Source organism: Neoarius graeffei, chromosome 22 (assembly GCF_027579695.1).
Source record: "Neoarius graeffei isolate fNeoGra1 chromosome 22, fNeoGra1.pri, whole genome shotgun sequence".
NCBI classification, from domain to species: domain Eukaryota; kingdom Metazoa; phylum Chordata; class Actinopteri; order Siluriformes; family Ariidae; genus Neoarius; species Neoarius graeffei.
This window is the reverse complement of record NC_083590.1, coordinates 58,367,473-58,382,823: the sequence shown is the minus strand read 5'-3', so window position 1 is coordinate 58,382,823 and position 15,351 is coordinate 58,367,473. Positions and strand designations below refer to the sequence as shown.

At 44.4% G+C, this 15,351-nt stretch overlaps 1 protein-coding gene across 6 annotated transcripts in view; it reads left to right on the top strand.

Annotated features, from left to right (window-relative positions):
* The window catches only part of LOC132870990 (zinc finger protein 883-like), a 116,862-nt gene extending 101,775 nt beyond the window's left edge, over positions 1-15,087 (top strand). For all 6 annotated transcript variants that reach the window (XM_060905081.1, XM_060905079.1, XM_060905078.1 and 3 more), the window contains 3 exons: positions 2,903-2,970; positions 3,139-3,317; positions 10,707-15,087. In XM_060905081.1, the coding sequence (XP_060761064.1) occupies positions 2,915-2,970; positions 3,139-3,317; positions 10,707-12,640 (2,169 nt within the window). In that variant the 5' untranslated portion in view covers positions 2,903-2,914 and the 3' untranslated portion in view covers positions 12,641-15,087. The remainder of the gene's footprint in view (positions 1-2,902; positions 2,971-3,138; positions 3,318-10,706) is intronic.
* The last annotated feature ends 264 nt before the right edge of the window (positions 15,088-15,351 follow it).

Genomic DNA, 15,351 nt, shown 5'->3' with positions numbered 1-15,351 from the left:
AATTGATCGCACTGCTTCTTGGTATTCTATGAGCTTCCCAGGGATCTTTTAGTTTGGATATGTCGATGTGCTTTAGTGACTTTGCACAATGACACCTTTGGATCTTATGGACTGTGATAGCCATACAGGCACGCACGAGTCTGTGGTCTGTCCAGCATTCAGCCCCTCGCATGCATCGAGTAGATGTTACATCACATATGTCTTTTCTGCAAACAATTATGTAGTCGAGAACGTTTCCAAGTAGCTTTATATTTGTCTTTCTGCCCGAACCAAGTATTGGTTATCACTAAATCAAACTCCTGGCAAAGCTGCAAAAAGAGGAGGCCATTTGCATTATACATTCCCATTCCATGTCTACCTATGCTACTCCAAAGTTCATGGTCACGTCCAACACGGGCATTAAAGTCCCCCAGAAGTGCAAGTTTGTCATTCTTATCAACATTTCTCAGAACTGTTCTCAAATCATCGTAAAAGGTGTTTAATTCATCCTGGGGACTAACTAGAGTCGGTGCGTATACACTGACTACTGTCATGAATTGTTTTGACTTAACTTGCAACCTCCGAGTCGTGATGCAGTTGGAGAAACCATATGGAAGGTCCGCAAGATTTGCCACTAGATGTGTCCTTACAGCGAACCCCACACCGGATTCCTGGCGCGAATTAGCCGGCTGGCCTTTGTAGAAGATGGTATAGCCTGACTCTGGTTCAACTATTTGGCCATCATCAGAGAATCTTGTTTCTGAGAGTGCAACTATGTCTAAACCATATCGAGACAATTCCTTACATATAAGTGCAGTGCGACGCTCAGGATGATGAGATCCTGGTAAGTTCAACAGGGTACGTACATTCCAACATGCTATCCATAGATTTGATCGATTCCATTTTTGTAGTTGTCCATGATTTAACTCAGTGGTTTGTTCATTGCTTGTATTTCGCCTGCACAGTGAACAACCGCCAGCCCTGGCAAGCTTTTTTAGGACCACCTTTTCTAGGTCCCCTCCTGACCAGCAGGTGAACAGGCTATCCCTAAAGAGGGCTGCTAAGTCGCTTGAGGTGCTGCTGAATCATGCCATTGCCATGAGTTGGCGACAAAGCGACCAATATCCCAAGCTATCTATGTGTAGGTTAACAATTACATACTCCCAGCTTGTTTAGGCCTGTATGCTTCACTGTGCTCCTATCGCCGCAGGGCTTAATCGTGAGTCCATATAATGTTCCAAGAGTCCAAGAAATTCCTGTTCATGAGTTTGTGTTAAGTGGATAAAGTGTTGCACATCACTAAACCCACTTCTGAGTACAGTCAGTTTGACACCAGTAGCACAACAGAGGTTGAGACGACCAGCAACCAACTGAACCTCAGGTTTTATCTACGAGTTTCCCTCTCCGAGAAGAATGTTCTGACGAGAACTAGGGGTCCTTCACTCCCAGTGGGGTTACCGCGTGCTTGGACACCATCCCAAGTATTTCTACGTCCTCGCGCATTCCATTGGTTATTATTTAACCCATAGTTGGGGCCCTCACAGGTACTACCACTCCAGGCCAGAGTGGACCTGGGAGTAGTGGTGATTAAGATGACTGTCCGAAGAAGACTGATAAGGCCAATTCGAGCATGAAAGTATCAACTACATGTTGTGATTGATAGATATATTCTGCATTTTATAAAACTGTATACTTGTGCACATACATCCACCTCCCTTGCATACATGACATGGAGATTATTCCATACGACTTTGAACCAACTGAGAAGAGTTGGAAAGATGACAGGATAAGGACTAGTCCGTTGTGCTGGTAGTTACGCCATTACTGTCACATAATTGATGTTCGTCCATCGCCAATGCGAAGATGACCATTACATCGGAGTACTTGATTAGGTTCTGTGTCCCCGAAGATGACTAAGGCCAATTCGAGCACGAAAGTATCGATCACATGTTGGGCACAAATGTTCAGTAATGGCTAATGAGGTGCCTGCTGCTTTCGTCTTATGGACTTCATGTTTCCTCCTACACTCTGCCAAGCGTGAAGACGGAAATGAATTTTAATGGAAATTAAAACCTGCCAGATCAGGCAGCTGGTGGGTTTTCAAAATAATAAATACATGCATGTATTTTTGTGATAAATACATATTATACTGAGTGTATTTCCCACATAATCCTCACTAAGGTTTCGGACAGCACTACAAAATGGCGTCCCCACTGTATAGTGCCATGTATAGTGAGTAGGGAGCGATTTCAGACACAGGGAAAACTTCTGGCTTGATTACTTCAGCATTTGAAGGAGGGCACGCATGTCTTTTGACAACATTGGCAGATGTTGGTCACTTTGATTTCTGCTGTACGTTTTACTTCCGTCCTATGAAGTCTCGTACAGGTCTCTGCGAATCTCGTTTACGGCCATTGTTTTGACATATGGACTGATTATTACATAGCATATTTCACTGAACTAAACCAACAATAGCTCCCAAACACTTATGGCAAATAAATATTACTTGTACAAATCCAAAATATTTTATATAAAACCCATTTAGTGACAGAACTGACTTTAAAGTTGCGCATTTTTGTAACTTTCTGTTTAGAAACCAAAAAACAAGGGATGGATATTTATCAGAGAGGTCTGATTCACAGCACAGCTTTGCCATGTCGGACATAAAGCCTTTCATGATGAACCTTTCCTTTGCTTAAATTCTGATAAAGCTTTGCCTGCATTTTTCTACAGTTACTAAATTCATCTTGGAGCTTGTCAGCTGTTTTGTAAATCTTAAGATGCAGTCGAGAACCTTTTACTTCAGCCTTCATGAGGCTTAATATAATATTGGCATGAGCCATTGCTCTCGTTTCTGTATACCTCATTTAAAGCAATATATTGATTTAGTGAAGAAAAATGTAAATGTGGTATTTTTCTACAGGTATACAGGAGCATGCAGTGTGAACAATACATTGATGCCAAAAGAGAGATGCATGTGAATTGGATGAGGTGAGGAATGCACCAGTTGTTGGGTCGTTTTAGTGATTTGATTTTACAGCTCCTCATTTGTTGGAAGAACTTTATCTTCATGTCACTGATATCTCTGCCTTGCTTTCTCCAAGTCTGTGACTCTGATCTGATTTTTACCTTTTCTGGAATGTTTCCTCACTCTTTTAGGTATGTGAATTGTGCCCGTAATGAAGAAGAACAGAATCTTGTGGCATTTCGGTATCGAGGGGGAATTCTGTATCGTTGCTGTCGACCCATTAACCCAGGACATGAGCTCTTGGTGTGGTATGAAGAGGAGTACACCAAAGAACTCAGTCCTGCACCTACAGGAACAACCAGCCAGCAAGGTGTTACTTTTGTCTAAGAGGTTATAGAGGTTATTTTCTGTATCATCTAGTGACACATTTCTGAGCCGAACAGTGTTTCTGGGATGAAAGCTGTTGTACAGATCAGTCTACAATAACCAGAGCACACTCCCAGAGAACTCATTTTGGCCTGTTCCACCAACCAGGTAGGTCTTCTCTATCATGTGACAATGACCAACCAGAGAGGGTGAAGTCTATTGGCTTCCTTTGTGACATGTGAAGTCAGCCCACTGCATATCTTATTGCGAAACTGACTGTATAGTAAACCACAAAATACTGTTGCAGTTTTACACATCATGCACCAGAAGTAGTGTAAAATGCATGCCCTGTGGATCCCGAGTGGCACAGCAGGAAAGTGTTGTCCCCATCATCCTCCCCGTCATCCAGATATTGCCACTTTTGAATCTTGATGATGTCACAGTCATCTGTGGTTGGGCGCTTAAGAGAGCAGAATTGTCTGGGCTCTCTGGGAGGGAGAGATGGCATGCTCTCTCTTCCCTGCTCGGTCAATTACACTAGCCAGTCATGGGTATGGGAGAGCACTGCAGTGGAAAAGCGTAATAATTCAACACCTCGAGACTGTTATGAAAAAGCAGACAGAAATATAAGTTTATTATACTCTTGCGAGAGCTGGCTTCTCCACAATGAAAATCACAAAGCATTTCACCCAGAGAAGCGCCCTTTTGATATCATGCGCACTCTTTATACAGCTTGACATGACTGACACATCAGGTGTTCCCTTTTTTATCTCCTTTCACAGTCAGGGGCATATTTTCTGCTATCTTGCATATACACATGCTTCAGATAACCTTGCAGAATAGAATAATTTGTCACAAAAACATTCTTTATCTTATATCAACATGAGAGACAATGCCTCTGAAGCTTACCTTTCTAAAGATCACTGCTCTCTAAAATGATCAATTCTCTAAAAATTATATTTTCCTCTACAGCACATTAATAGGACATGAATGGATTGGGCTTTCCTCTGAGTGTGCTTTGCCACCCCCTGACATTGCATGAAAGATAATAAAAGCTGCATCATAAAAGATGCGGTCAACTGATGTTACTTGTCTCGGAGGAAGCACGTGATAGCCGTCCCTGGTTGGTAGCTGTTATGTGATATTGGAGAGCAGTCTGATGGGTGGGATTTGGCCATAACTAAATTACAGAGAAACCATGAGGGGGACACGCATTGTAATACCTTCAGTGCAATACAGCCAGCCAGCTGGCTGGAGAGAAGTTAGTTGAACACACACATGCAGCGTGTCTCAACCAAGCAAAGTTGTTAATTGGCAAATGCAGATGTCAGTCAAAACCATCAACCATTGTACAAGTCAATTGGAACACATTTGCTTTATTTCAGCAGTATATGTGATGATGGTTATATTATCAAGCAATTTAACAAGCAAGAGCATTTTTAGTATTTTTATGGAATTCAATAATTCCACAAGTCATGCTATGGAGAAATAATCTTTTTAATTACGTTTATTTTTAACTCCTTAAAGCAGATATGCAGAACCTTTCTTTTAAAATAAATTTGAGTGGATAATATCTCCATCCTTGACTCTTGTGTGCTGCATAAATGGGAATAAAAAAATATATTTGAGAGTTAAAATCAACCGCACAGTTGGCATTTGAGCTGCCCCGCTGAGCCAGCCAGCCCTGAGCGCGTGACGTCACAGCAGGAACCGGTTTTAAGGCCGAGGCCTTTTACAACTATATACCAAAGTCATATAAATAAACATTTATGGTGAAAGTAAGAAATACCGTTACTGACTTGCTCAACTAAGACTGATTTGACTTCATTCATTGTGGGTTGACTCTCATTAAACAGGATAGGTGTTATAACTTATGCAACATACATGTACATGCATGCATTTTCACTGATAAAACGTAAAAGACTAATTAAATAATCAGATGAACTGAGACAATCACATTCTGAAGCAAATTAAATAATCTTGTACCTGTAAATTAAGCACACAATACAAGTTACATGTATTAATCTAAATGCAGGTAAACATGTTGTTTTTTTTATCCAAATGAGAGTCGGAGCTTACCCGTCTATGTTCTCACTTCTTGAAGGCCGATCGTTTTGAAACAATCTGACTTTCTGTTGTTCGTTCAATTCTCTGTTCATTCACTTCTTCCACGTAAGGTCGAGATGGCAGCAATATCCAGTTTAGAAATAAGACGACTGCGCCACTCTTTCTCCATTCCTGAGTATTCCGCCATTACTGCTCGGCTCAGGCGATTACTAAAACCTGGGACGGAACGGGATGTCACCGGTTTTAGCAACAACCATGGGGAGGTCACTGCCCGAGCGATATGTCGTGTTCCATCCCGGGTTTTAGCAACAACCCTCAGCTCACGCTACATGAGGACTGGTGCAACTGAACTCACTTTTTAAAAAAATAAATACTTTGCTTGTTTTATTTTTCTTTAATTGGTTGGACTGCACCCTCTTTCAAAACGGACTTATAGCCAACGCTTCTCAACAGATCAGAGGTCTCGTATAAGTCTTCAGTAAAATGTGCAGAGCAAAGGAGAGACCACTTCATAGCCGCCCAATGTGTCCGTGAAGTTCTCGCAAAACGCGTCCAAATCTTTGCAGTTTGAACATTCTTGGGCCATGAATGCAACATAAATCCACCTTCTGTTGCGTTGCTGCACCGGCCAAAAACACATCTACGTAGCATGGTGATGAATTAGCTCAAAATGGAGGATCCGATTTGAAGTCAGCTCTGTGTTTTAGTTTAGTGGAAATGGTGATGAGACCAATAGACTTCCTGTTGTGATGTTACGGACGTCAAGGTCATTCACTCAAACCGCTACCTATATGAATCACTTTAATCGTAAAAATTACTATATTAGATTTATTGGTAGCGCTTAAAACTATTCCTGTGCCATTCTTGAGGTCTCAAGGCGTTTATAAACGGAAGTGAGGCCATGGCTCTGTGTATATGCTTTAAACTCTTGCAACTGAAGAACTTCAGCATGTTAAGGGACAAGTAGCATCCAGTGAATGAACAATTAAACACATGGAGATTTGGCTTGCTTTATGACTATAAACCACACCATGACATTCTTCAAACACTGCATTAAGGAAATTCCTATATTGCTGCAGACCTACTTGAATGCCATCTGAACCGTTGCAGTGTGTCCCTTTTTTATATGCTGACATTTATTTTTAAATTGAATGACTATTCTTATATGTCTTAATTTCTGGATGTTGGCTTGTTTTCATCAATTACATTAATATGAATCCACTGGGTTTCACAAAATCCCATAAAATTTACTTTCATTAAATTTGTGTGTAACTGAAATTAATAAGTGTTTTAAATTTGACAACCATATTTAAAATTCATATGAAAAAATACAGATTTGCTTGTGTAAATGCTACTAGAAACTATTTGCAAACAAATCTGTTCATACCCAGCTTGATAAATAAGGCCCATTGTTGTATCTTTCAGAACCTTGAATGCTAGGGCTGAGTTTCCTTTTCAATCCCGTAGGTGGCGTGGGGGCGGAGGACCCTATCCATGAGCCGCTGGAACGTAGCAGGCGCCCCAAACAGCCCAAAAGGAAGTGTGACAAACTGGTGTAAGCCAAACACTGTGGAAAAGGCTGTTTTCTCTCAGGATAGCGGAGTCAAGGGGATCTGCCAATATCCCTTTGTCAAATCCAGTGTCGAATAAAAACGAGCCATGCCTAGTCGATCGAGCAACTCATCAATACGAGGCATTGGGTACGAGTCAAATTTAGACACCGCGTTGACTTTTCTATAGTCCACACAGAACCAGACGGACCCGTCGGCCTTGGGAACCAAGACCACCGGGCTGCTCCAGTCGCTGTGGGACTGCTCGACGATGCCCATTTCGAGCATGGCCTCGAGTTTTTCCCGAACCACCTTTTTTGTGTTTGGGCAGTCTGTAAGGGTGGCTGCGCACTACTACCCCCGGGGGCATCTCAATGTGGTATTCTGTGAGGTGGGTGCGGCCAGGCAGCGGTGAGAACACGTCAGAAAATTCTATTTGCAACTGGGTGACCTCCGTGAGCTGGTCGGGGAGAGGTGGTCTCCACAGGGGACCGGAGCGGTGGGTGATGTCAGTTTTCTTTTTTGAACCTTCGGCCCCAGCTCCATCTTCTCTGGAACCACTGACACCAACACCACGGGGACCTCCTTGTTCCAAAGTTTTAGTAGATTGAGGTGGTATATCTGTAATTCCCCACCCCTGTCTGTTTGCCTCACCTCATAGTCGACGTCCCCAACTCGCCATGTGACCTCAAAGGATCCTTGCCACCTGGCGATCAATTTGGAGCTCGACGTGGGCAACAACACGAGTACTTTATCTCCCCGTGTGAATTGCCTAAGGCGTGTGCCCGTCATACAGACGGACTTGATGTTCTTGGGCCTGCCGCATATTCTCCTGGGTTAGGTGCGTGAGGGTGTGGAGTTTGGCGTGCAGGTCGATAACGTATTGAATTTCGTTTTTATTGGTCCAAGGTCCCTCCTCCCAGTTTTCCCGTAGCACATCCAGAATGCCACGTGGCTTATGCCCGTAGAATAATTCAAACAGGGAGAACCCCGTGGAGGCTTGCGGGACCTCTCGCACTGCAAATAACAGGGGCTCAAGCCATTAATCCAGTTGCGTGCATCTTCACTTACAAATTTTCTAATTACGTTTTTGAGGGTACGATTAAACTGTTCGACGAAGCCATCCGTTTGTGGGTGATGAACGCTGGTGCGGATAGGCTTAATTCCCAGTAACCCATACAGTTCGCGCAGTGTGCGTGACACAAACGTTGTGCCTTGATCAGTCAGAATCTCTTTGGGGATTCCGACTCAGGAGGTGACGCGGAAGAGCGCTTCTGCAATACTATATGCTGAGATATTGCGAAGAGGCACTGCTTCCGGATATCGCTTTGCATAGTCCACCAGAACTAAAACAAAGCGATATCCTTGTATTGACTGATCTAATGGCCCGATGAGATCCATCTCAATTCTTTCGAACGGGGTCTCGATTAATGGCAGAGGGTGCAAAGGCGCTTTTGGAATGGCCGTGGGATTTACTAACTGGCATTTGCGGCACGCCGTACATCACCTACGGACATCGCCGTGAATCCCTGGCCAATAGAGCCGGGCCATTATTTGGGCTAGTGTCTTATCCTGCCCCAAGTGTCCGGCCATGGGATTAAAGTGAGCCACCTGGAATATAAATTCCCGGTGGCTCTTTGGGATTAAAAGCTGTGTTATTTGTTCTTTAGTCTGAGTGTCCTGTGTCACTCGGTGTAATCTCTCCTTAATAACGGAAAAATAGGGGAAGGATGGTGTGGCGTTTGGCTGGAGAGTTTGACCATCGATTACTCTCACTTGGTCAAACACATGCCGCAGAATCTCGTCTCGCGACTGCACTAATGGGAAATCCGCGAGGGAATCCCCGAGAGAGGGAGGAGCATGCTGCTCCTCACTCTGACGCGGTGATGACGTAGCCGTCTCTGTGACAGCTGCTCCTGCCAATGCCACACCGGGACCTCCCCCCGCTGAACTATGGTTGGCCCCACTCTTCACTAAATGCGTCATTAATCCCAAAATCCCGGCCAATCAGTCCCCAAAATTATCAAGTGGGTAAGGCGAGGGTTAACCGTCGTCTTTACTCTAAAATTTTTCCCCTCGAAATAGAATGTGGACTGACACTAAAGGGTAGTTGTGAACGTCCCCGTGCACACACAACACCTTCACCAATTGTGCTCTTCCCAATACCTTGTCTTGCGCCAGGCTTTGGTGGATTGAGGTCTGATTACAACCGAAGTCCACCAAAGCCTGATGCGTATTCCTTTGGATACTCACCGGTATGCGATATGCTCTAGCCTGATCGAGGGCGGTCCCTGGAGCGTTGGGGATCTGGACCATCACGCCCACCTCCATCGCCGAGCACTGATGCTGGAGGTGCCCCAGCTCCCCGCAGCGCCAGCATACCGGCCCAGGCTCTCTCTCTGCACCGGTGTTCCAGAGATCGCTCACCTGAGGGGTGGATAACACAGACAAGGAAGTAGGAAACGGTAGGGCACCACAGGTACGGTGGGCTGGCTGGGGTGGAGCCGGCCCCCGCCTCCACGGTGGGGGAATTGGGCAAGGACAAGGAACAGAGGGAGAGGGAGAAGAAAGGGAAGAAGGGGAGACATGCTGTCCTGCCATTGGAACGGCCGCCATGTGGTCCTCCGCTAGCTCGATGGCCTGATCCAGCGACGCTGGGCGATGGCACTGGACCCACTCTGCTGTTCCTTCCGGAAGTCGGGCGACAAATTGTTCCAGCGCCACCAGATCGATTCCCTTGGCATCGCGGTTGGCGGCTCTCAGCCACCGCCGGCAGGCGTCCCGGAGTTGCTGGCCAAGCGCGAACGGCTTGCCGACCTTCTCCAGGCGCAGCGCGCGGAAGCGCTGCCGTTGTTGTTCCGGGGTGCGACCCACGCATTGGAGGACGGCCCTGGCGAGGTCCATATAGACCAGCCGGCTGTCGGCGGGGAGCTGTAGCGCGGCCAGCTCTGCCTTGCCCATTAACAGGGGGAGGAGGCATGCCACTCGCTGTTCCACCGGCCAACCCCACGCCTCTGCTGCCTGCTCAAAAAGAGTGAGGAAGGCTTCGGGGCCGTCATGCGGACCATCTTCATTAGCGTGAGGTGGGGAGAGTCCGCGGCGGTGGTGGACCCCGCTAACGCAAGCAGGTGCCGGAACGCCTGGTGATCTTCCTGTTGCGCCAGCACCAGGGCTTCGAACCGTTGTTCCTGCTCCTTCCGGAGGGCGATCAGCGCCTGGTGCTAGCTCTGTTGGGCCGTGGTGAGGGCATGGACCAGGTCCTTGAAGGGGGAGGACTCCATGTGGTCATTCCCTTCTGCACTCGTTCCTGGGTTTCGGCACCACTGTTGCATCAGACCAGGTGAGTGGAGCACAGAAGCACGGCAGGCTAGAATTGAGTTCACAAAAACTTTTTAGCTTCTCAGCTTTCCACACTCCCAGCCACACACGCACGTGCACAAGTGTTCTGGTTGTTGAAAGAGCTCCCTTTCTCTGCTCTCTCTCCTTTTAAAGGGCATGGTCACTGGGGAAGACACAGGTTAATTCCCATCAGGTACAATGATTCCACCACTTACCTTCCCTGACTCCGCCCTCCATTCACAGACCAACGCTTGGCTACGCCCCTGCTGCCACAGTCCTCAAACTTTTTTTTTTTGTCTGTCTTTATTCATGTAGAATCTTGAATGTTTGAGGTTCAGTAAAAATGCTACCTTACATTGGGTTCATGTTGTTACAGTTTATAATCTTGTTGCATTTCATGTTCAATTTCTGCTATTTTTGTCCTTTCGTTTCTCCAGAAGTAAAGAACACTGAAGAAAAGAACGCACTGCTGCAAGTCTTTTCCTGCTCCACATGTCCTCGTTCCTATACATCTCAAATTTACCTCGACAAACACATCCAGAGATGCCACTATAAAGAGCATGTGGGCCTACGGGAATCAGGAGAGATTAAATATGAGCTTCAGATCCCCTCCAGATGTCAGCCAACATCAACTAATACTCTCAGTTCTGACACTTCTCCTAATGGCATACAGAAGGAAATTCACCACTGCTCAGAGTGTGGAAAGAGTTTTGGTTATCAGGATGCATTCAAGACGCACCAGTGCATTCACACAGAAGGAAAGCCACATCACTGCTCACAGTGTGGTAAGAGTTTTACTGGACAGAGTGCTCTCCAAAGACACCAGCGCATTCACACAGGAGGAAAGCCACATCACTGCTCACAGTGTGGGAAGAGTTTTACTGGACAGAGTGATCTCCAACGACACCAACGCATTCACACAGGAGAGAAGCCGTATCACTGCACACAGTGTGGGAAGAGTTTTACTGGACAGAGTGATCTCCAACGACACCAACGCATTCACACAGGAGAGAAGCCGTATCACTGCACACAGTGTGGGAAGAGTTTTACTGGACAGAGTGATCTCCAACGACACCAGCGCATTCACACAGGAGAGAAACCATATCACTGCTTACAGTGTGGGAAGAGTTTTACTCAGAAGAGTGCTCTCCAACAACACCAGCGCATTCACACAGGAGCGAAGCCGTATCACTGCTCACAGTGTGGGAAGAGTTTTACTCGGCAAGGTCATCTCCAACAACACCAGCACATTCACACAGGAGAGAAGCCGTATAACTGCTCACGGTGTGGGAAGAGTTTTAGTGAACGGAGTGCTCTCCGACGACACCAGCGCATTCACACAGGAGAGAAGCCGTATCACTGCTCACAGTGTGGGAAGAGTTTTACTCGGCAGAGTTATCTCGAACAACACCAGCGCATTCACACAGGAGAGAAGCCGTATCACTGCTCACAGTGTGGGAATGGTTTTACTTATCGAAGTGCTCTCCAACAACACCAGCGCATTCACACAGGAGAGAAGCCGTATCACTGCTCACAGTGTGGGAAGAGTTTTACTCGGCAGAGTTATCTCCAACAACACCAGCTCATTCATACAGGAGAGAAGCCATATCACTGCTCACAGTGTGGGAAGAGTTTTACTTATCGAAGTACTCTCCAAGAACACCAGCGCATTCATACAGGAGAGAAGCCGTATCACTGCTCACAGTGTGGGAAGAGTTTTACTCGGCAGAGTTTTCTCCAACAACACCAGCTCATTCACACAGGAGAGAAACCGTATCACTGCTCACAGTGTGGGAAGGGTTTTACTTATCGAAGTGCTCTCCAAATACACCAGCGTGTTCACACAGGAGAGAAGCCATATCACTGCTCACAGTGTGGGAAGAGTTTTACTTATCGAAGTGCTCTCCAAATACACCAGCGTGTTCACACAGGAGAGAAGCCATATCACTGTACGCAGTGTGAAAAGAGTTTTACTCAGCATAGTGATCTTCAACAACACCAGCGCGTTCACACAGGAGAGAAGCCATTTAACTGCTCACAGTGTGGGAAGAGTTTTACTCAGCGGAGTTATCTCCAACGACACCAGCGCATTCACACAGGAGAGAAGCCGTATCACTGCTCACAGTGTGGGAAGAGTTTTACTCAGCGGAGTCATCTCCAACAACACCAGCGCATTCACACAGGAGAGAAGCCGTATCACTGCTCACAGTGTGGGAAGACTTTTCCTGAACGGAGCACTCTCCGACGACACCAGCGCATTCACACAGGAGAGAAGCCGTATAACTGCTCACAGTGTGGGAAGAGTTTTACTCGTCAGAGTACTCTCCAACAACACCAGCGCATTCATACAGGAGAGAAGCTGCATCACTGATCGTGTGGAAAGATGTTTACTTATTCAGTTACATTTAAGACCTACAAGTACACTAACTCAGAGACATTGCATGATTTAAAGTAGTCACATTAAATATGGTTATTATGATTGTTTTGGCTGAAAATGACCTGTAATTTGAAATTTATTGTTCATGTTACATGACTGTTTTAAAATATGTACCTTTGGGGGCGTCGTGGCTCAGGTGGTTAAGGCGCCATACCATGAATGCGGGCGACCCGAGTTCGATTCCGGCCCGAGGTCATTTCCCGATCCCTTCCCTTCCCGTCTCTCTCTCTCCCGCTCATTTCCTGTCTCTACACTGTCCTATCCAATAAAAGGTGCAAAAAAAAGCCCAAAAAAAATATCTTTAAAATATGTACCTTTATAGTGATGTTTAAAACAAGATTATTAATGTTTTCTTTTGACCTTAAGTAATCATTAATTACCACTATACAAGTAACGATTAAACTGCAATTCTTATCAGTGTAGTACTGCAACATGAGACTAATTGTTAATGGAATTATTACTGATCAGGAGTTTTAACATTACTATGTTTAACAGAAATGTGGATCAAACCAAATGACTATGGAGCAGTGAACTGATGCTCGTCCAGCTATATGCATCCGCCTCGTCTCACTGGTAGAAGAGAAGACATTGGTTATTTATAATCATAATCTAGGAGTCGTACAAAAACCTTAACAAAAATTCAGTCTGTTTGAAGTTCTTTGTCCTAACATATGTAGCCAAAAAAAGTCTATGCAGTTGATTCAGCTCATTATTATTTATAGACCCGTGGTCTATATTCTGAAGTTCTTTCTGAATTTGCGGATTTCTTTCGACAACTAATTAATTGTTCGACATTATTTGTTTTGATCACCTGGAAGACTCTGAGAACAGCATTCGTGTCCATTCTAGATTCAGTTGGGGTTAATCAGGATGTCATAGGACCTAACCCTATTTTTGTTCAGGTTTTTGTATGATTCCTAGTGGTCACACTCTCAATCTAATACTTGTATTTATATTAAACATAAGAAAGATCGTCACTTCCACAGTCTGAAGCTCCCTCAGATCATTATCTCCTCTCTTTTGAAATGTCTTAGCAATACTATGTGTACCTTGCACACCATCGTGTCAAAAGAATATTCACGTCAACGACTGCATAAAGTTTTATCAGTAGTCTTCCAAGTTATCAACTTTGATTGGCTCATAGTCAGACCCCACAGAACTTGATCAGCTAACTGAATGCTGAGAGTCAACATTGTCCTTTACTTTAGATAGTGTAGCTCAACTTAAAAGAAAATAATTCAGGAGGAAAAAAAACCTAGCACCCTGGTATAACAATCACACATGCGCCTTAAAACATAAAATTAGAAAATGGCATCAAACAAAATTGATAGTATTCCAATTTGCGTGGAAGGAGAGCCTCTGGAACTACATGGACAAGCTTTTAATGCTGCTTGATCAACAATTTTCTCCACCCTAATAGATGATAAAAATAATCTTAAATTATGGAATACCACAGAAACATACCTTCAATATGTAGTGTTGATGACTTGAAGTTTTTTCGATGGCAAAATTGAAAATATCAGGCAAAAATATCAAACTATTAATTTAAAACTAGACAATTTTATAAGTCCCCCTGGAGAGAACAGTATAACTACATCACAGCAACAATTTGTTTTACACCCCTTAGAGAGACTGAACTAATTTCACTTATTTCCTCATCAAAATCTTCAAGCTAACAGATAGCACTAGAAGCAATCAAACCTCTTTGAAAAATAATCACTTATTCTTTTAGCAATGGCTGTGTACCTAAATCCTTTAACCTAGCAGTTGTCAGACCCTTGATTAAAGAACCTAACCTCAACCCTTGTCAGCTGTCTCAGTATAGGCCAATATCAAACCTCCCATTTATCTCCAAGATCCTCGAAAAAACTGTGGCATAACAGTTATGCTCATATCTACATGGAAGTAACATCCCTGAAAGGTATCAATCAGGATTTAGACCTCGTCATAGCACAGCGACAGCACTGGTTAAAGTAGTAAATGACCGACTACTGGCTCCTGATCAGGGTTGTCTCCCCTTGCTTGTGCTGCTTGACCTTAGTGCAGCTTTTGATACCACTGATCATACTATTCTCCTTGATGGACTACTAGAAAATGTCATTGGTGTTAAAGGAATGGTCCTCTGGTGTTTCAGGTCTTATTTAACTGATCATTGTCAGTTTCTATATGAAAATGGTGACTAGCATGCATACAGAAAAGTTTGTTGTTCCACAAGGTGCTGTCTTTGGCCCATTGCTTTTTTTCTTAAAATATGCTACCTCTGGGTAATATTATTTGTAAGCATGGTATTACTTTCCACTGTTATGCTGGGGGCACAGTTGTATGTTTCAGCAAACCCAGATGAGACACCAGCTTAATAAAATTAAGGAATGTGTAAAGGACATTAGACACTGGATGTTTATTAACTTCCTTCTACTTAATTCTGGCAAGACATTACTAGTACTTGTACTAGGACCACATGCAGCTAGAAGTAAATTTTCTGATTAAATAGTAACTCAAGATGGCCTTTCTATTTCTTCGTGGGCAGCAGTAAAAGACTGGTGTGATTATTGGCTCCAGTCTTTCATTTGAAGCCCATGTAGATAATATTGCTTGGATAGCCACCTTTCAGCTCAGAAATATTGCAAAAAAAAAAAAGTAATACT